The 16,652-nt window shown below is 39.8% G+C and overlaps 1 protein-coding gene across 1 annotated transcript in view; it reads left to right on the plus strand.

Moving 5' to 3' along the window:
* The window catches only part of LAMA1 (laminin subunit alpha 1), a 264,311-nt gene that overhangs the window by 218,445 nt on the left and 29,214 nt on the right, over nucleotides 1-16,652 (plus strand). Inside the window, exons 45-50 of the mRNA XM_073679061.1 lie at nucleotides 2,865-3,008; nucleotides 4,892-5,025; nucleotides 5,802-5,952; nucleotides 6,725-6,849; nucleotides 11,467-11,617; nucleotides 13,051-13,195. Coding sequence (XP_073535162.1) covers nucleotides 2,865-3,008; nucleotides 4,892-5,025; nucleotides 5,802-5,952; nucleotides 6,725-6,849; nucleotides 11,467-11,617; nucleotides 13,051-13,195 — 850 coding nt within the window. The remainder of the gene's footprint in view (nucleotides 1-2,864; nucleotides 3,009-4,891; nucleotides 5,026-5,801; nucleotides 5,953-6,724; nucleotides 6,850-11,466; nucleotides 11,618-13,050; nucleotides 13,196-16,652) is intronic.

Consider the following 16,652-nt stretch of genomic DNA (forward strand, 5'->3'; position numbering starts at 1 on the left):
TTTTGCCTAATAGTAGACTGGACCTTTCACTTCACTCTTACATTGCTGTAGAATGTATTGTAATACTGACAGGTATGATATCCCAGTACACAGACCAGGAGATTTTTTTTTTACTCTACCTGCCACAACAACCCCACAGCAGCACACGGTCACATTGTGGGGGTGCTGATTGGCTTGCAAAACCCTCTTTCTATAAAACTGGTCAGCTACGACTGTTAGAACTGAAGTAACTTAGATCCGATGTGATGATTCAGGATGTTCGTTCTTTAATATATTGTGCTGGAATGGTGATATTATTATATAATACCAATGTTATTAGCTTACAATACATATAAATGATATATCACTGTATTATATTATCAATAAATTTGCCAGTGACAGCACCCAACATACACGTCAGGGCTTGGATAAGGTATTTTGGTGCCCTAGGCAGATGAAACCAACGGTGTCCTCCTCCAATGAACCCTCAACCCCCAAGCAAAGGAATGATTCAGAGACTAAGGTAGCAGGACCACTAATGCAACCCCCTCCCCTTCCGATTGGTCAGATAACAAGCTTTAACGACCACTTACACTAACATTGTTACCTTTTTCACCAATAAATGCAAGCAAAAGTAAAAAACTAGAGTCTGGTGACAAGTTCCTGTACTGATGGTGGTTCTGGTGACATTCATGTAGTGATGGTTGTTCTGGTGATGTATTCATGTAGTGATGCTTGTTCTGGTGTTGTATTCATCCTCAGAACCATAATCAGTATATGAATGCGAAACCAAAATCATCATCAGTACATAAATACCCAGAGCCTTCAATAGTACATAAATAAGGCACCAAAACCATGATTAGTAAATAAATAAGTCACTAGAACCACCATCAGTACATGAATATGACACCAGTACCTCCATCAGTACATGAATATGACACCAGAACCACCATCAGTACATGAATGCATCATGAGAACCACCGCCAGTAAATAAATACACCAGTACCATAATTAGTACATGGATACATCACCAGAACCATCAGTACATGAATGCATCACCAGAACCACCATAAGTACATGACTAATCATAAGTACAGCAATCAAATGTATTGTCGAGTCAGCCCCATATACATTTGTATCACTTGAACCTACAACTCCCATTATGTCCTTAACAATGGTAAGGAGGTGTCAGGGGTTTTTGTTATCAGTCATTATCAGATTGTAGACCATACAAAAACCACAGTAGTGCCCAATTTCATACTGCTCCCTCTCCATATCCATTCTGCCCCTTTCTCACACTATGCCCTCATACTGCCCATGACGTTGTCCTCTCCAAACTGTACCCCCTCCTCACACTGTTCTCCTACATGTTGTTATGATGGTCACTACAGCCGTCCCCATACAGTATAATATCCACAATCAACCCTCAATATACACCATGATGTTCACCACAGCCCCGCATATATAGTGTGATGACCCCTATGGCACCCCATATAGTATTATAACCCCCCAGTCACTGATACAATGTAATGGCCCCCACAGACCCTTATATACAGTATAGTACCCCACACAGTATGATATCCACCACAACCCTCAATATACAGTATGATGCTTCAGTATAATGTAATCAAAGCCAGTCCTCAGTATAATGTCCCCACAGCCAGCTTCCAGTATAATGTTTCCCACAGTGAGCCCCCAGTATAATTTTCCCCACAGCCACCACTAAGTATAATGTTCCCCCACAGCCAGCCCCCAATATAATGTACCCCACAGTGTGATAGGCCCTCTTTGTAATGTACCCCACAGTGTGATAGTCCCCCACAGCCAGCCCCCAGTATAATGTTCCCCTTAGCAAGACCCCAGTATAATCTAGGACCCCATAATGTGATAGACTGCCAGTATAATATTGCCCACAGCCAGCCTCCAATGTAATATGTACCCCACAATGTGATAGTCCCCCAAAGCCATCCCCCAGTATATGTACCCCTAACTGTGATAGGTCCCCAGTATATTGTACCCCACAGCTAGCCCCCAGTATAATGTTTCCCACAGTGTTATAGTCCCCCACAGCTAGCCCCCAGTATAATATGTAGCCCATAGTGTGATAGGCCCGCAGTATAATATTCCCCACAGCCAGCCTCTAGTGTAATATGCACCCCGTAGTGTGATGCATCCCCCCAGTATAAAATTCTCACAGCCCCTCTTGAGATGACCGACATTCATTAGTGAAATAATATCAGAAAAAAAAAAAAAGCTTATACTCACTTAATCCAGGATCTCTATACACTGAAGCCGCCGTCTCCTCTTCTATGTTGTACAGCAGTGAGCCCCGTATGGCGCGATGATGTCACTGTATCGCACCGTCCCCTGCGTGCGCCGTCTCCTTCAGTGCACAGGCTGGAAATGGCCTGCATTCTGATGGAGTCACCGGTGGAACAGGGACCTGATAACCGCTCCCTTACTCCTGTCCCGGGTGGCACTCATGAGTAATTATATTCGCATCTGTTAGATGCAAACACAATTGAGTGCAAGAAGGGAGCGACGGCTGGGGCACAGGCAGAGAGAGGGATGAGCAGTGTCAGTGACTGACACTGCTCCCCTGTGTGCCTGCGCCCCAGTCGTCACTGTGCTGAATGCCTTCGGCTGGGGAAAGGCAAGGTGATGACAGACATTCAGCAATATCAGATGGTAATTTTCCCCCAAAATGCACCCCCTTCGGGGAGGCAGGAGGTAGCTCCCTATGCAGGTGTCTACTCTGCCTACTCCCGGTCCTGCCCATGATACACGTTATATATTACATTTGTACATATGCTACTGTCTGTAGAATTTGATAGTTCGCATGTGTTTATCAGCTACTAATGTTGATTTATGGTTATGTGTTATAGATAAAAGTTGCTGTTTCAGCAGACAGGGATTGTGTCCGCTCCTACCACCCCGAAATCCGGTCTACAAATTTCAATACTCTTACACTAAATGTCAAAACTAATGAACCTGACAATCTTCTCTTTTACTTGGGGAGTAACACTGAGGTGAGTCTACAACTAAAACTCAACAGATATGTTTTATGACATAGTATCAATCAAGGATGAATGCAAAATCTTCCCCAGCCTACATATTTTAATCTCATTTTTGACCTGGTTTACTGGGTTATGCTATTAAACAAATTTGTATATGAAATATTGTTGTACAACTGAGTTGCAAAATGAATAGAAAATATAGTCCAGACACTGACAAGGTTAGAAATAATGATTTTTATTAGAAAGAATATATTTCTCCTTCACACTTTGCTTTCGTCAAAGAATGCTCCTTTGCAGCAATTCCAGCATTGCAGACCTTTGGCATTCTAGTTATTAATTTGCTGAGGTAATCTTGAGAAATTTCACCCCATGCTTCCTGAAGCCCCTCGCACAAGTTGGATTGGCTTGATGGGCACTTTTTGTGCACCATACGGTCAAACTGCTCCCACAACAGCTCAATGGGGTTGAGATCTGGTGATTGTGCTGGCCACTCCATTACAGATAGAATACCAGCTGCCTGCTTCTTCCCTAAATAGTTCATGCATAATTTGGAGGTGTGCTTTGGGTCATTGTCCTGTTGTAGGATGAAATTGGCTCCAATCAAGCGCTGTCCACAGGGTATGGCATGGCGTTGCAAAATGGAGTGATAGCCTTCCTGATTCAAAATCCCATTTACCTTGTACAAATCTCCCACTTTACCATCACCAAAGCAACCCCAGACCATCACATTACCTCCGCCATGCTTGACAGATGGCGTCAGGCACTCTTCAATAATCTTTTCAGTTGTTCTGCGTCTCACAAATGTTCTTCTGTGTGATCCAAACACCTCAAACTTTGATTCGTCTGTCCATAAAACTTTTTTCCAATCTTCCTCTGTCCAATGTCTGTGTTCTTTTGCCCATATTAATCTTTTCCTTTTATTAGGCAGTCTCAGATATGGCTTTTTCTTTGCCACTTTGCCCTGAAGGCCAGCATCCCGGAGTCGCTCTTCGCTGTAGACGTTGACACTGGCGTTTTGAGTGTACTATTTAATGAAGCTGCTAGTTGAGGAGCTGTGAGGCGTCGATTTCTCAAACTAGAGACTCTAATGTACTTGTCTTGTTGCTCAGTTGTACAGCGGGGCCTCCCTCTTCTCTTTCTACTCTGGTTAGAGCCTGTTTGTGCTCTCCTCTGAAGGGAGTAGTACACACCGTTGTAGGAAATCTTCAGTTTCTTGGCAACTTCTCGCATGGAATAGCCTTCATTTCTAAGAACAAGAATAGACTGTCGAATTTCACATGAAAGTTCTCTTTTTCTGGCCATTTTGAGAGTTTCATAGAACAAACAAATGTAATGCTCTAGATTCTCAACTAGCTCAAAGGAAGGTCAATTATATAGCTTCTCAAATCAGCCAAACCGTTTTCAGCTGGGCTAACATACTTGTGCAAGGGTTTTCTAGGGTTTTCGAAACATCCATTAGCCTTCTTACACAGTTAGCAAACACAATGTGCCATAAAAACACTGGAGTGGTGGTTGTTGGAAATGGGCCTCTATATACCTATGTAGACATTGCAATAAAATCAAGACGTTTGCAGCTAGAATAGTCATTTACCACATTAACAATGTATAGAGTGTATTTTTGCTTCATTTAATGTTAGCTTCATTGAAAAAAAATGTGCTTTTCTTTCAAAAATAATGAAATTTCTAAATGACCCCGAACTTTTGAACGGTAGTGTATATATATATATTTATATAATGTGTGTGTGGGTGGTTTTTTTGGTTAGCTTGTTGTGGATATCAAATGCATGTTCATATTCACTGAGCCTATCAAAAATATTTGTGTAATCATTTTCTAACTGGAATCTCCATAAAGTGCATGTATACATTCATTATCATCATTTTTTATTGCTGGATAGGCTGATTTCATGGCAGTTGAAATGAGGAAAGGTAAAGTTTCCTTCCTGTGGGACTTGGGCTCTGGAGCAACAAGAATCGAAGATCCTGATATCCAAATAAACAACAGCAAATGGCATAAAATCCATGCAACAAGGTACAGGTCATTTTTTTCTTATATACGTATATTAAATGTGTGTGTATATAGTCTAAAAACAGCAGCACTCCTATATTAAAGTGAATAGAAAATGAAATACCTTCATTATTGCATATACTAGTCCTATTTGGAAATGCACTAATAAAAGCATTTCACTTTAAAATGCTTTTAAAAACTTAAAAAAAAACTTTAATACTTTAACCCTTTTTGATCTAACATCCAACATTACAATATTTTTGCTCCACTTCGATATCGGAAGATATCCAACACGTTATTTTTTTTTGCATTTGTTTTGATTAGTACTGACTTTGGCCGGCAGATAGTAGTCTTTATTTTTATTGGCAGACCATGTGTTTTGAAAAATCGGATTGAATAGAGTTAATAGAGGAGTGCTGCCGTCTTTTAACTATGCCTATTGTGAACAATGTTGAGGTTTGGATTGGATTTGTACCCCACACTGTTACATTGCTGTTACGATTTATTTTTCAATACCCTATTAAGGCAATTCTGAATTAATAGTGGCTTCTTGTTTGGGGTCTTTGTCAGTTAACCATAGTGAAGAGCAGTTACAATTGGGCTCCATCACTCTGAGGGAATCTGTGCAGATAATTCATTGAGTTTGATGACGGGCATGTAATACTATTCTCCTATCCGATTTGTGAAACTGGATACTGTTTTACTGTTTTCTCCTTATAAATTTCTAAGAATTTAATTGTAAACCCTCAATTTTTTCTATCAAAAACATCACTTATCCGTACCACCATTCCTTTATGCAGGTTTGGTAGATCAGGAACACTGAGTGTAGAAGAAGTCCTCTCGTCTCAGAAAACTTCATCTAAAACGCTGTCTTCTCCAGGAACATCATCCATCCTCCATGTTGATAATTCTACTCAAGTGTTTGTTGGAGGCATTGGAAGCGGGATACAGGTATCTTTAACTCCTTAATGCAGCTATCACTATGAGAATGATAGACAGATTCTACAATCTGGTCTTCAGTAACAAAACATTGCCTTGAGGAGATCCAGCAACATCTGGATACCTTTACCATACTGGTAAGGAAGGGATTTCTTGTACTCACAAATCGCACATTGAGGATTTCCGTGACTAATTCACTATTGTTAAGTCATTGCAAAAACTTTCATCATGGGTGTAAATTCCTGCAGGAGTTTCAAGTTATATGATTATTTTTCCTCCTTTGATATATAAGGGTACGTTCACACAGTGCTTTTTTTGCAACATTTTTTGCCGCATGAAAAATGCAGTGTTAGCTGGAAAAAATGCTGCATACATTAAGCGTGTTTTTGATGCATTATTCAGATGTTTTGTTCATGTATTTTTTTTAATGCAGTTTTTATGCATTCACTTATTAAAATTAACTCAGCAAACATGCTGAAAGAATTGACATGCTCTGGATTTTAAATAAAAAAAAAGCTCCTCAGTTCATGAAACACAAAGCAGATAAAAGCACCGTGTGAACAAAAATTCAGCATGTGAACACGCCCTTAAATTCAGCATATTTCAAGAGTCTACTACACTGAGATATGTAAGATTTGCGCTGTCTAGATTTATTCTGATCTGAAATCATTCTAAATATCAGCGGATGTTTGGAGGAGGCAGAGGAGCTGGTTCTTTACGTATTATCAATATGTTATTACATATAATATTATTGTTATTTTATTATTGGTTGTTTCTCTTGTAGAAGTCAACAACAGTCCAAACATCAGACTTTAAGGGCTGCATGGGCGAAGCATTCCTGAATGGGAAATCTATTGGCTTATGGAACTACGTACAGAGACAGGGCAAGTGTGCCGGATGCTATGGAAGGTATTTACTAGATGTGATAGGAAGTAATATGTTTGCATTAATTTCCTTGTGAATTACAATTATCCATTTACGTAGAAGAATTGCTGGCACATAAGAAGGCATCATCTGTCAGGAAGAGTTGAGATCCCCCATGTACATTAGATGGGCAGCTAGTCCCGAATCTCAGGTTCAACCAACATATATCTATTGTGTATAGAGACCTTTATAATATATATATATTAGAGACAAACTCGAAAAGAGAACAAAGTGTTATTGAAATGTTTAGTACTTTATATAAAAAAAGATTAGATATGGAAACCTCTCATCTTATAGCCTTATACTCTGTAGGAGGCCACAGAGTCGTCTACTTCTTTTCCTTATATCCAGTATCTACTTTACTAAAATTAGGAAAAGCATTTCCACTACAGCATATGAGATGTAAAAAAGAAAGTCTCCAGGAAATGTCTGTCCCTGCTGCGCTGCCATTGCCTAATGTTCTCTAATGTGCTCCAGATGGTTGCAGGAACCACTAAACGATTGCATACACAAATGCCTTTTTCCTTTAGCTTTTTTTTTTGAGAATTGCTGGACCTCCTCGGGTAAAAACTTGAGGAAATTTGGTTTAAAATGGCTGTAAGAAGGCCCATTATAACTCTTATTACTGCCGAAAAAAACTGCTAAACAATAGTATGTATGAGCCTTACAAGTGAATCTCCATCCTTTTATAATCATACTGTTTTTAGGTTTACAATATTATGCTCATTAGTTTCTTAATCACTTGGCACTGTAGCCATTTTTAACAGTTTTGCAGTTTTTTTCATTTTTGCCTTAAAATGGATCTTTCTTCAGTTTGAGCATGTTAAACTGGTCACATCATGGATTAATGTCTGAAGAGCTGAGTTAAACATAGTTTTCATTTTTTAATTTCTCCTCTCCGTTGCAGAGATATTAGCTTGCAAAGTTTTTATGTTATAGTTCAACTAGGTATTATCAGAGATTTATCTCTTGGAGCGTCAACTTCTTCCCCTGTATGAGGTTGAACAATCATAAGCAGGCTGTGTCATACAAAGGAAGAAAGAACCCGTCCTCCTCTCCTCTCTGATCTCTGGAGTTACTGTGTAAAGATAAACCAGATATCACACAGTGCCTTGGGACTGTGGGCGCCAACCAGGTCCCTAGAACTAGGGGCGTCATCATCTATCCCTGTCTCCCGGATTACTCCTGAAGGTGGAGATGCCATGATCTTGTGCCTGCTATGCTCCTATAACAGCCCTTATCTGTCCCCTCCTCCTCCCAGGGAGGTGGGAAGCTGAACTGTACAGGATAACATTAACCAGACAAACAAGGGAAGACAGAACAGGGATATATGAAAATAACTATCATACAAAATACACTTACCAAAAAATAGAGTGGAACACAGGGGAGTTAAAGGAAGGAGAAACTAAATAGGAGAGGATGAGGATGTGCACACAAACAAAACTCCAAGCAACATTCTCCTGAACAAATCTCCAAACGCCAACTCCAACCATGAATTACACCTCCAACTCCTAACCAGGCAGTAAGAACTAACACTGGCAATTCCAGAGGCGAGCATATATAGCAGAGGGGACTGGCCAACACTGAGACAATCCAAGTAGGAAAGCTCCAGCAGCTTCAACTGAACAGACTTAACCTTGCACTGCCAGCAAGTAAAAAACTTGTACTGTTTAATAAGATGGTGAAGTGCTTCTAACCAGTGCAGGAGTTTGTGAAAACAGACGCCGCAATCTTCCAGCCCCTCTCTGTCATGGTATTCCCATGACACCAGAGCTTTGTTATTTATTATAAACACTTCCAGATCTCCTCTTACAGTGCTGTCAGTTTTCACCCTTCCCCCACAGTGATTGCCAAAAGATAAGATCTTTTTGTAATGATACATGACTCAACTGTACTGTATCTCTACACAGTAGCTGCAGAGATCAGTGATGAGAGGAAGGCGTGTTCTTTCTTCCATTGCATAAAGCTGACTGCTTATGATTGGCCAACCTCGTACAAGGGAAGAAATACACACCCCTGAGATAAATCTCTGGTAATGCCCAGCTGAACTATAACATAAATTAGAATCTAAACTTTGCAAGCTAATAAACAAGTATTTATTAAAAAATAAATACTATGTTTTACTCAGCTCTGCTTCCACTACCGTATCATGTAGCCAGTTTATAATGCTCAAACTTGTGAAGAATCCTCTTTCAAAGAAGTTTTATAGAATTCACTGGGCAGTACAAATGATGTTGACTTTTTTTTAAATAGATCAGTACAATGACACCAAATGTATATTTTTTTATGTTTTAGTACTAAAATACTAAATAAAAAGAAAACTTTTGATATGTTTTCTGTCAGTGAATCTGTTTTAGGGCAAACAATAACTTTAACCGGCATTTTTAAAAAGTAGCGCATGAAATGATAACCAAGCTCTAGTTAATAGGGTTGAGCGAGTATGTTCTGTCCGAGCTCCGAGTATTTACAGCTGCTCGGTGATAAGGTTAAATCGCTCCCGTGTGCATGATTTGCAACTGTTTGACCGCTTTATTACATGTGAGAAATGTGTAAGAAATAGACATTCTTCCCATGTAATAAAACTGTCAAACAGTTGCAAATCATGCACACGGGAGCGATTCAACCTTATCACCGAGCAGCTGTAAATACTCAGAGCTTGGCCCGAGCATACTCGGCGAAAGGGTTAATAGAACATACTCGCTCAACACTACTAGTTAGTTGTTATGGCACTTTGGTTGTTTGACACTTGATAAATAAGGTTACCTTCATTCATAGGGTCACTTGACAATATTTTCTCTCATCCGAGAGAATCGAGTCGATTATTCTATTAACACTCTAATCAAACTCTGAGCAGAGTGTGATCACAGAGTGATCTGATTTTCTTGGATGAAGATGAAGAGAAGATGGAAAAAAAAATTCTGCATCTTCTTCATTCTTTCAGTCCGTGAAAATCGGAGTGCACTCAGATGTCATTCAAGTGCAGTCAGATCATTTCCATGGACTCATTGACTAGCTTGACTGAGAACGATCTGATAATTGGATCCAACTCGGGCATGCTACGATTCTTTACTCGTACCATCTTGGTCCATAGAAAAAATAGAACATGTGCTCTATCCATAGAATAACATTGGTCTGAGGTCCATCCGATGCTTTGTTTGATTGAACTCAGACCAAAAATATGGTCATGTGCACCAGCCCATAGATTGTATAATTAAATTCACCATCTACTGCAGAACCTAATAGAATCTAAATCTGAAATGCCCCATTAATATCACACATAATGGTGGAAAGCAGGGAATTAAAGGGGTATTCCCATGTCCAATATCCTATCCCAATGGGTAGTAGGTGTAGTAATAATAATATTAGCAAATATCTCCAATTAGAAATGTAGTATAGTTTTTCTGATTCTCTATGTCTCTTTCCTCATGTGCAGGGCATTGCAGGACCTTAGGTATCCATGGTTACGACCACTAGCAACTAGCTATCACTATATAAGTTGTTGTAACCATGGATACCTAAGGTCCTGCAATGCGTGCACATGAGGAAAGAGACATAGCGAATCAGAAAAACTATACTACATTACTACGGTAATTGAAGGTATTTGCTAATATTATCATTATTACACGTACTACATAATAGGATAGGATCTTGGAGATGGGAATACCCCTTTAAGTCCCAAGGACTAAAGCACCCCCTCCTCTTTTCATACAGTGCACTTAAAATGATCATAGTAGAGGACTTGTGAATGGACTCATGGCAGCCAACAATATTGTACTGTCCTAATCCATTTGATAAAAGAAAACATCTAATTCTGTTTGCCTTTCAAGGATGCAGTAACCTTGAAAACTTCACAACGATTTTTAGTTCATAAACACTTTCATGAGCCAACCATAATAAAACAAGAAGCATAGGATTCCTGATGAATTATACCCATAATCTGGCTCCCAATGTAGAAGAAACTGAAGCCAACTCGCAAGTGAAATACTCTCAATAATCCTACTATTATCTACCTGGGCCATTATGTTCTGATGCTTTGCCAGAACTCTGTATATTTATAGTGCATATTTATAGTGGAAACTCAAGGACGACTTCTGCAATTAGCAGATTGGACCAGCAGAAGGCGCTGTATCACAACATACTGGAATAAGATTGTAAATTGTATTATATCACAGCGTGTAATCACCACTCCACACAACTTAGCTCATTTTCATGGTATATCGCAATAAATTGAGATGATTTTTAGCCTGCAACATTTAAAATAATTTCCCATTGACACATCACAGCTGTGCATATATATCTAAATGGATCGAGATGATGAGTAACCATGAATGGCTACTGAATACATTTAACCGTATTTCGCAATATTAATAGTCCTCTGTAATATAAATAATTAAAATAATAAATACACGTATGTGTGTGTATATGTGTATGTATGTGTATATATATATATATATGTATATTTATTTAAATGTATACAGATACGTCTTCTGTTTTCTTTTTTACACATTTGAAAATGAGGATCCATTAGTGGCTGTGCTAACTATTCCTACTCTTAATAAAGGTTTATGTTTTTTTGATTAAGGGCCTTATATTTTTTTCTAGCCCCCAGGATGAAGATACTTCATTTTATTTTGATGGCAGTGGGTATTCCATTGTGGAAAAGACCCTACGTTCTACCACGACTCAGATATTTATCCACTTCCGCACATTTTCACCAAATGGGCTTTTACTTTACCTTGCCTCTAATGGAACAGTAAGTCTCCTTAAACGTCAGATCGTAGTTTTATACAGAGATTGTGTTTTTTTGGCTGATGATTGTTGAGATAAATGCTTATGTGGTGAAGTTGAATTTGTCATTGTGTCCAATGCTAGTTCAGCGACTTAAAGGCCACTGATTATACAACCTGTATCTGTTCAAACTAAGTTTTATAAAAGAAAGATTGTTTTTTTGGGGGGTCTCAAACCCGGAGGTATGAAATTAAAGGGGTATTATCGTCACGGGCATTTCTGCATATACACAGGATTTGCCAATAAATGCCTAATAGGTATCACCTCTAGGATCGTCATCTATTAGAAGAACAGGAATCTGGCAACTCCCGCTCACTGATTCAGAACTGCTGATTTTCCCCTCTTGTCATCAAAGGAGAGGTGACCATACCTTCATGTACCTGCCCCAATTGAAGTCTATGGAAGTTGCTAAAAGAGTCAATTAGGGGACACTTGTCTCTGTAACTTCCATAGATTTCAGTGGAGAGATAGTTGAAGCTGTTTATGAAAAAAATATCCAACTATGTATTAAACAGATATAAATTCACAAGATCAAAAATACAAGACAACAAAGTATAGACAAAAAGAAAAATAACTAAGAACGTAAGCGACAGCAGAAAAGGGCAGACGTGGTGGAGCGCTTGGACTTTTTCTGCCGTCATGTTTCTATGAAACTCTCCAGTAATTGGTAATGTAAACATTTCTGTAACATTTGGTCCACATTTGTAGTTAATTTTATCTAGAGGCTAGTGTGGATTGTAATCTAAACCCCGGCATTCCACGGAGACCCCATCAGAGAAATCAGAGCTGACAAGTGAAATCCCCCCAGGCAAGTCACACCAGGCAGCTGCTGACTATAAAGAAGGTGGTCAGGAATAAACCAAGGCAGGGTCAAGTAACTCCGGCTAAATTTACATCTCCCAGAGCTCCCGTGAAATGTGGCAGACAATTCTACATGCAAATTGCAAACACACGGATTGTTGTCACATGTAAGAGATCAGAGCTGAAGAGTGAGAAGGAGCGGTGATCTATCATTGTGATCGCAGTGATGTAGTCATGTCCGAGTGCAATCTCACTATATAAATCACTCACATAATTAAGGGTTTGTGGCGCACATTTTACATCTAGTAATTATGCTGTATAATCACAGCAAAACCTATGATAATATAAAGATGAAAACATCTTGTGTTATACATATATGTATAGGAGAAGGAGCAGCGTGATGATCGTATATACAACCGGACACTAAACTAGAAAAATCCTCATTGTTTCCATCACAACATTAGTTGTACCTGTCTGATACAATGTTTGCAGTGTTTGTGTTTTCACCCCCCCCCCCGGGCTGAACATTTTCATGTCACTTGTTCATAGGATTGATAGGACTGTGCTCTTGAATGTGTTTTATATTTCCTTCTTCAGAGAGATTTCCTGTCTCTGGAAATTGTGGATGGAAAGCTTCGACTTTCAGTAGAGTTGGGTTCTGGTCCTCTGATACTGACAACGGATGGACGTTATAATGATGGAACTTGGTATAAAGTTGCTTTCCAGCGGAATAAGAAGCAAGGTATAATGATCATCCTTATAGAGTTATATAACCATTTCATTACAATCTTTAAGGGTAACTGATTTCTCCACATCTGAGAAAAAAGGTCCGATTATTCAGATCAGAGTTTGTTCAGAGTTTGATCAGTTTTTTCTTGGATGCGGAGAGAAAGCAAAAGTTACTCTACCTTCTCCATTCTGTCAGTCTGTGAAAATTGGACCCCACTCGGATGTCATCCGAGTGCAGTCTGATTTTCTTCACGAACCCATAGACTTGCATTGCCAATTTTGATTTGATTCTCGGATCAACATTGGACATGTCTGATTTTTTAAGCACACCACTCTGTCCAAGGAAAAAAATCGAACATGTGCCCAGCCCCATGGACTACCATAGGCATGAGCGCTATTCCTGAAAACCATAGATAGCAGTCATCCAAGAAAATCGGTCACATGCATGAGCCATCACAGGGTATAATGACATAATGATTACGGGTAGAGTTGGATTGTGGTTACTAAACTGTGAAATGTTGCTATTATTTAATACATTAAGAGTTTACTAAGGAATACACTGCATTCTGCAAAATCATTTCTGTACATTTTATTACTGTAGTTCTGGCACCAAGAGCAAACAGCTGACTTTACTGGCTTAGACTATGAACAGTCAGACATTTCCCCTGCGGCTGCTCCAGGAGAAATGTATGAATGGGGAATGTATCAACTGAAAATTACCTATTGTTTAAATCAGATTTTTGTGTTAAATGTATAACTTTTTTTAATTTTTGGCAATGTCTTTTTTTCCAAATCACAATCTGCATTAAAAATTAAAAATAGAAATCTTGCAGTTTACACACTTTCTACTTGGGTCATTTTAGATTACAGCCAATGAAAACACAAAAGTCATTATCTCAGTAAATTAGAATACTTTATAACAGCTTGAAAAATGTTTTTAAAATCCAAAATGTTGACCTACTGAAATGTATGTTCAGTAAATGCACTCAGTACTTGGTCGGGGCTCCTTTTGCATCAATTATAATAATAACAATCTTTGTATTTATATAGTGCCAACATATTCCGCAGCACTTTACAATTTACAGACATTATTGACACTGTCTCCATTGGAGCTCACAATCTACATTCCCTATTAGTATGTCTTTGGAGTGTGGGAAGAAACTGGAGAACCTGGAGGAAACCCACGCAAACAAGGGGAGAACATACAAACTCCTTGCAGATGTTGTCTTTGGTGGGATTTGAACCCAGGACCCCAGTGCTGCAAGGCTGCAGTGGTAACCACTGAGCCACCGTGCAATTACTGCATCAATGCGGCGTGGCATGGAGGTGATCAGCCTGTGGCACTGCTGAGGTGTTATGGAAGCCCAGGTTGCTTTGATAGCAGCCTTCAGCTCGTCTGCATTGTTGGGTCTGGTGTCTCTCATCTTCCTCTTTACAATACCCCATAGACTTTCTATGGGATTAAGGTCATGCGAGTTTGCTGGCCAATCAAACACAGTGATACTGTTGTTTTTAAACCAGGTATTGGTACTTTTGGCAGTGTGGACAGGGGCCAAGTCCTGCTGGGGAATAAATTTCCATCTCCAAAAAGCTTGTCGGCAGAGGGAAGCATGAAGTGCTCAACAATTTCCTGGTAGACAGCTGCGCTGACTTTGGTCTTGATAAAACACAGTGGACCTACACCAGCAGATGACATGGCTCCCCAAACCATCACTGATTGTGGAAACTTCACACTAGACCTCAAGCAGCTTGGATTGTGGCCTCTCTACTCTTCCTCCAGACTCTGGGACCTTGATTTCCAAATGAAATGCAAAATTTACTTTCATCTGAAAACAACACCTTGGCCCACTGAGCAACAGTCCACTTTTTCTCCTTGGCCCAGGTAAGACGCTTCTGGTGTTGTCTATTGGTCATGAGAGGCTTGACACAAGGAATGCGAAACATGTAGCCCATGTCCTGGATACGTCTGTGTGTGGTGGCTCTTGAAGCAATGACTCCAGTAGCAGTCCACTCCTTGTGAATCTCCCCCAAATTTTTGAATGGCCTTTTCTTAATAATCCTTTCAAGGCTGCGATTATCCCGGTTCATTGTGCACCTTTTTCTACCACACTTTTTTCTTCCACTCAACTTTCCATTAATATGCTTAGATACAGCACTCTGTGAACAGCCAGCTTCTTTAGCAATGACCTTTTGTGGCTTACCCTCCTTGTGGAGTGTGTCAATGACTGCCTTCTGAATAACTGTCAAGTCAGCAGTCTTCCCCATGATTGTGGAGCCTACTGACACAGATTAAGGCTATGTGCCCACAATGCAGAAATGCTCAGGATTTTTTCCTGAGCATTTCTGCATCTCCCTGGCAGAAAAAACGCCTGCGGATTGTACATGCGGATTGTACATGCGTTTTTCCTGCCAGGGACGTGCGGATGTTAAAGGGGTATTCCCATCTCCAAGATCCTCTCCCAATATGTAGTAGGTGTAGTAATAATATTATCAAATACCTACAATTAGAAATGTAGTATAGTATTTTAGATTCGCTATGTCTCTTTCCTCATGTGCCGGTATTGCTGGACCTTAGGTATCCATGGTTATGTCCACTGATAAAGTGAGTTAGCTAGCTGATAGTGGTCGTAACCGTGGATACCGAAGGTCCTGTATTGCCTGAACATGAGGTAAGTGGCATAGTGAATCAAAAATACTATACTACATTTCTAATTGGAGATATTTGCTATTATTATTATTACACCTACTACATATTGAGATAGGATCTTGGAGATGGGAATACCCCTTTAAGCGTTCTTCACATGCATTTCCGCATGGGGGTTGACAAGCGCTTTCCAAGCGATTTTAGCATCACTTGGAAAGTGCTTGACAACTTGGTCACACTATATAAATCCATGCAAATGGCATGGATTTATGTACTGTGACCTTAAAGAATGCTAAAAAATAAAAAAATAAATCTATACTTACCTTCCGATGGCCCCCGCAGCCTTTATTCGCTCTGTCCTGGCTTGCCGGCAGCTCGCGGTACACTGCACTGAAGGACCTGCCATGACTATGACGTCAGCGCAGGTCCTTCAGTCCACCGCGATCTGCCGGCAAGCGAAGACAAGGAGACCGTGGGACATCAGAAGGTAAATATAATATATATTTTTTATTTTATTCTTTTTTTTACAGGTTCTATGGTACCCGAGTCCGGAGGAGAGTCTCCTCTCCTCCACACCCGGATACCATCCGCACATTGAAACGCATGTAATCCGCATGTACACATCCAGTGATCCAGAATCCAAGCGTTCCAATGAAAGTCAATGGCGGCGAAAATGCAGCGCTTCTGCAAAATAATTGGTAGTGCTGCGTTTTTTTCTGCAATGATAACCCGCAGCGGAAACGCTTAAAAAACGCATAGTGGGCACACAGACTAAGTGACCTTATTAAACGCTTAGGAAGCCTTTACAGGTGTTGTTTGTTAATTA

Source organism: Phyllobates terribilis, unplaced genomic scaffold (genome assembly GCF_046119375.1).
Source record: "Phyllobates terribilis strain yellow unplaced genomic scaffold, ASM4611937v1 Scaffold_4__5_contigs__length_816908805, whole genome shotgun sequence".
NCBI lineage: Eukaryota > Metazoa > Chordata > Amphibia > Anura > Dendrobatidae > Phyllobates > Phyllobates terribilis.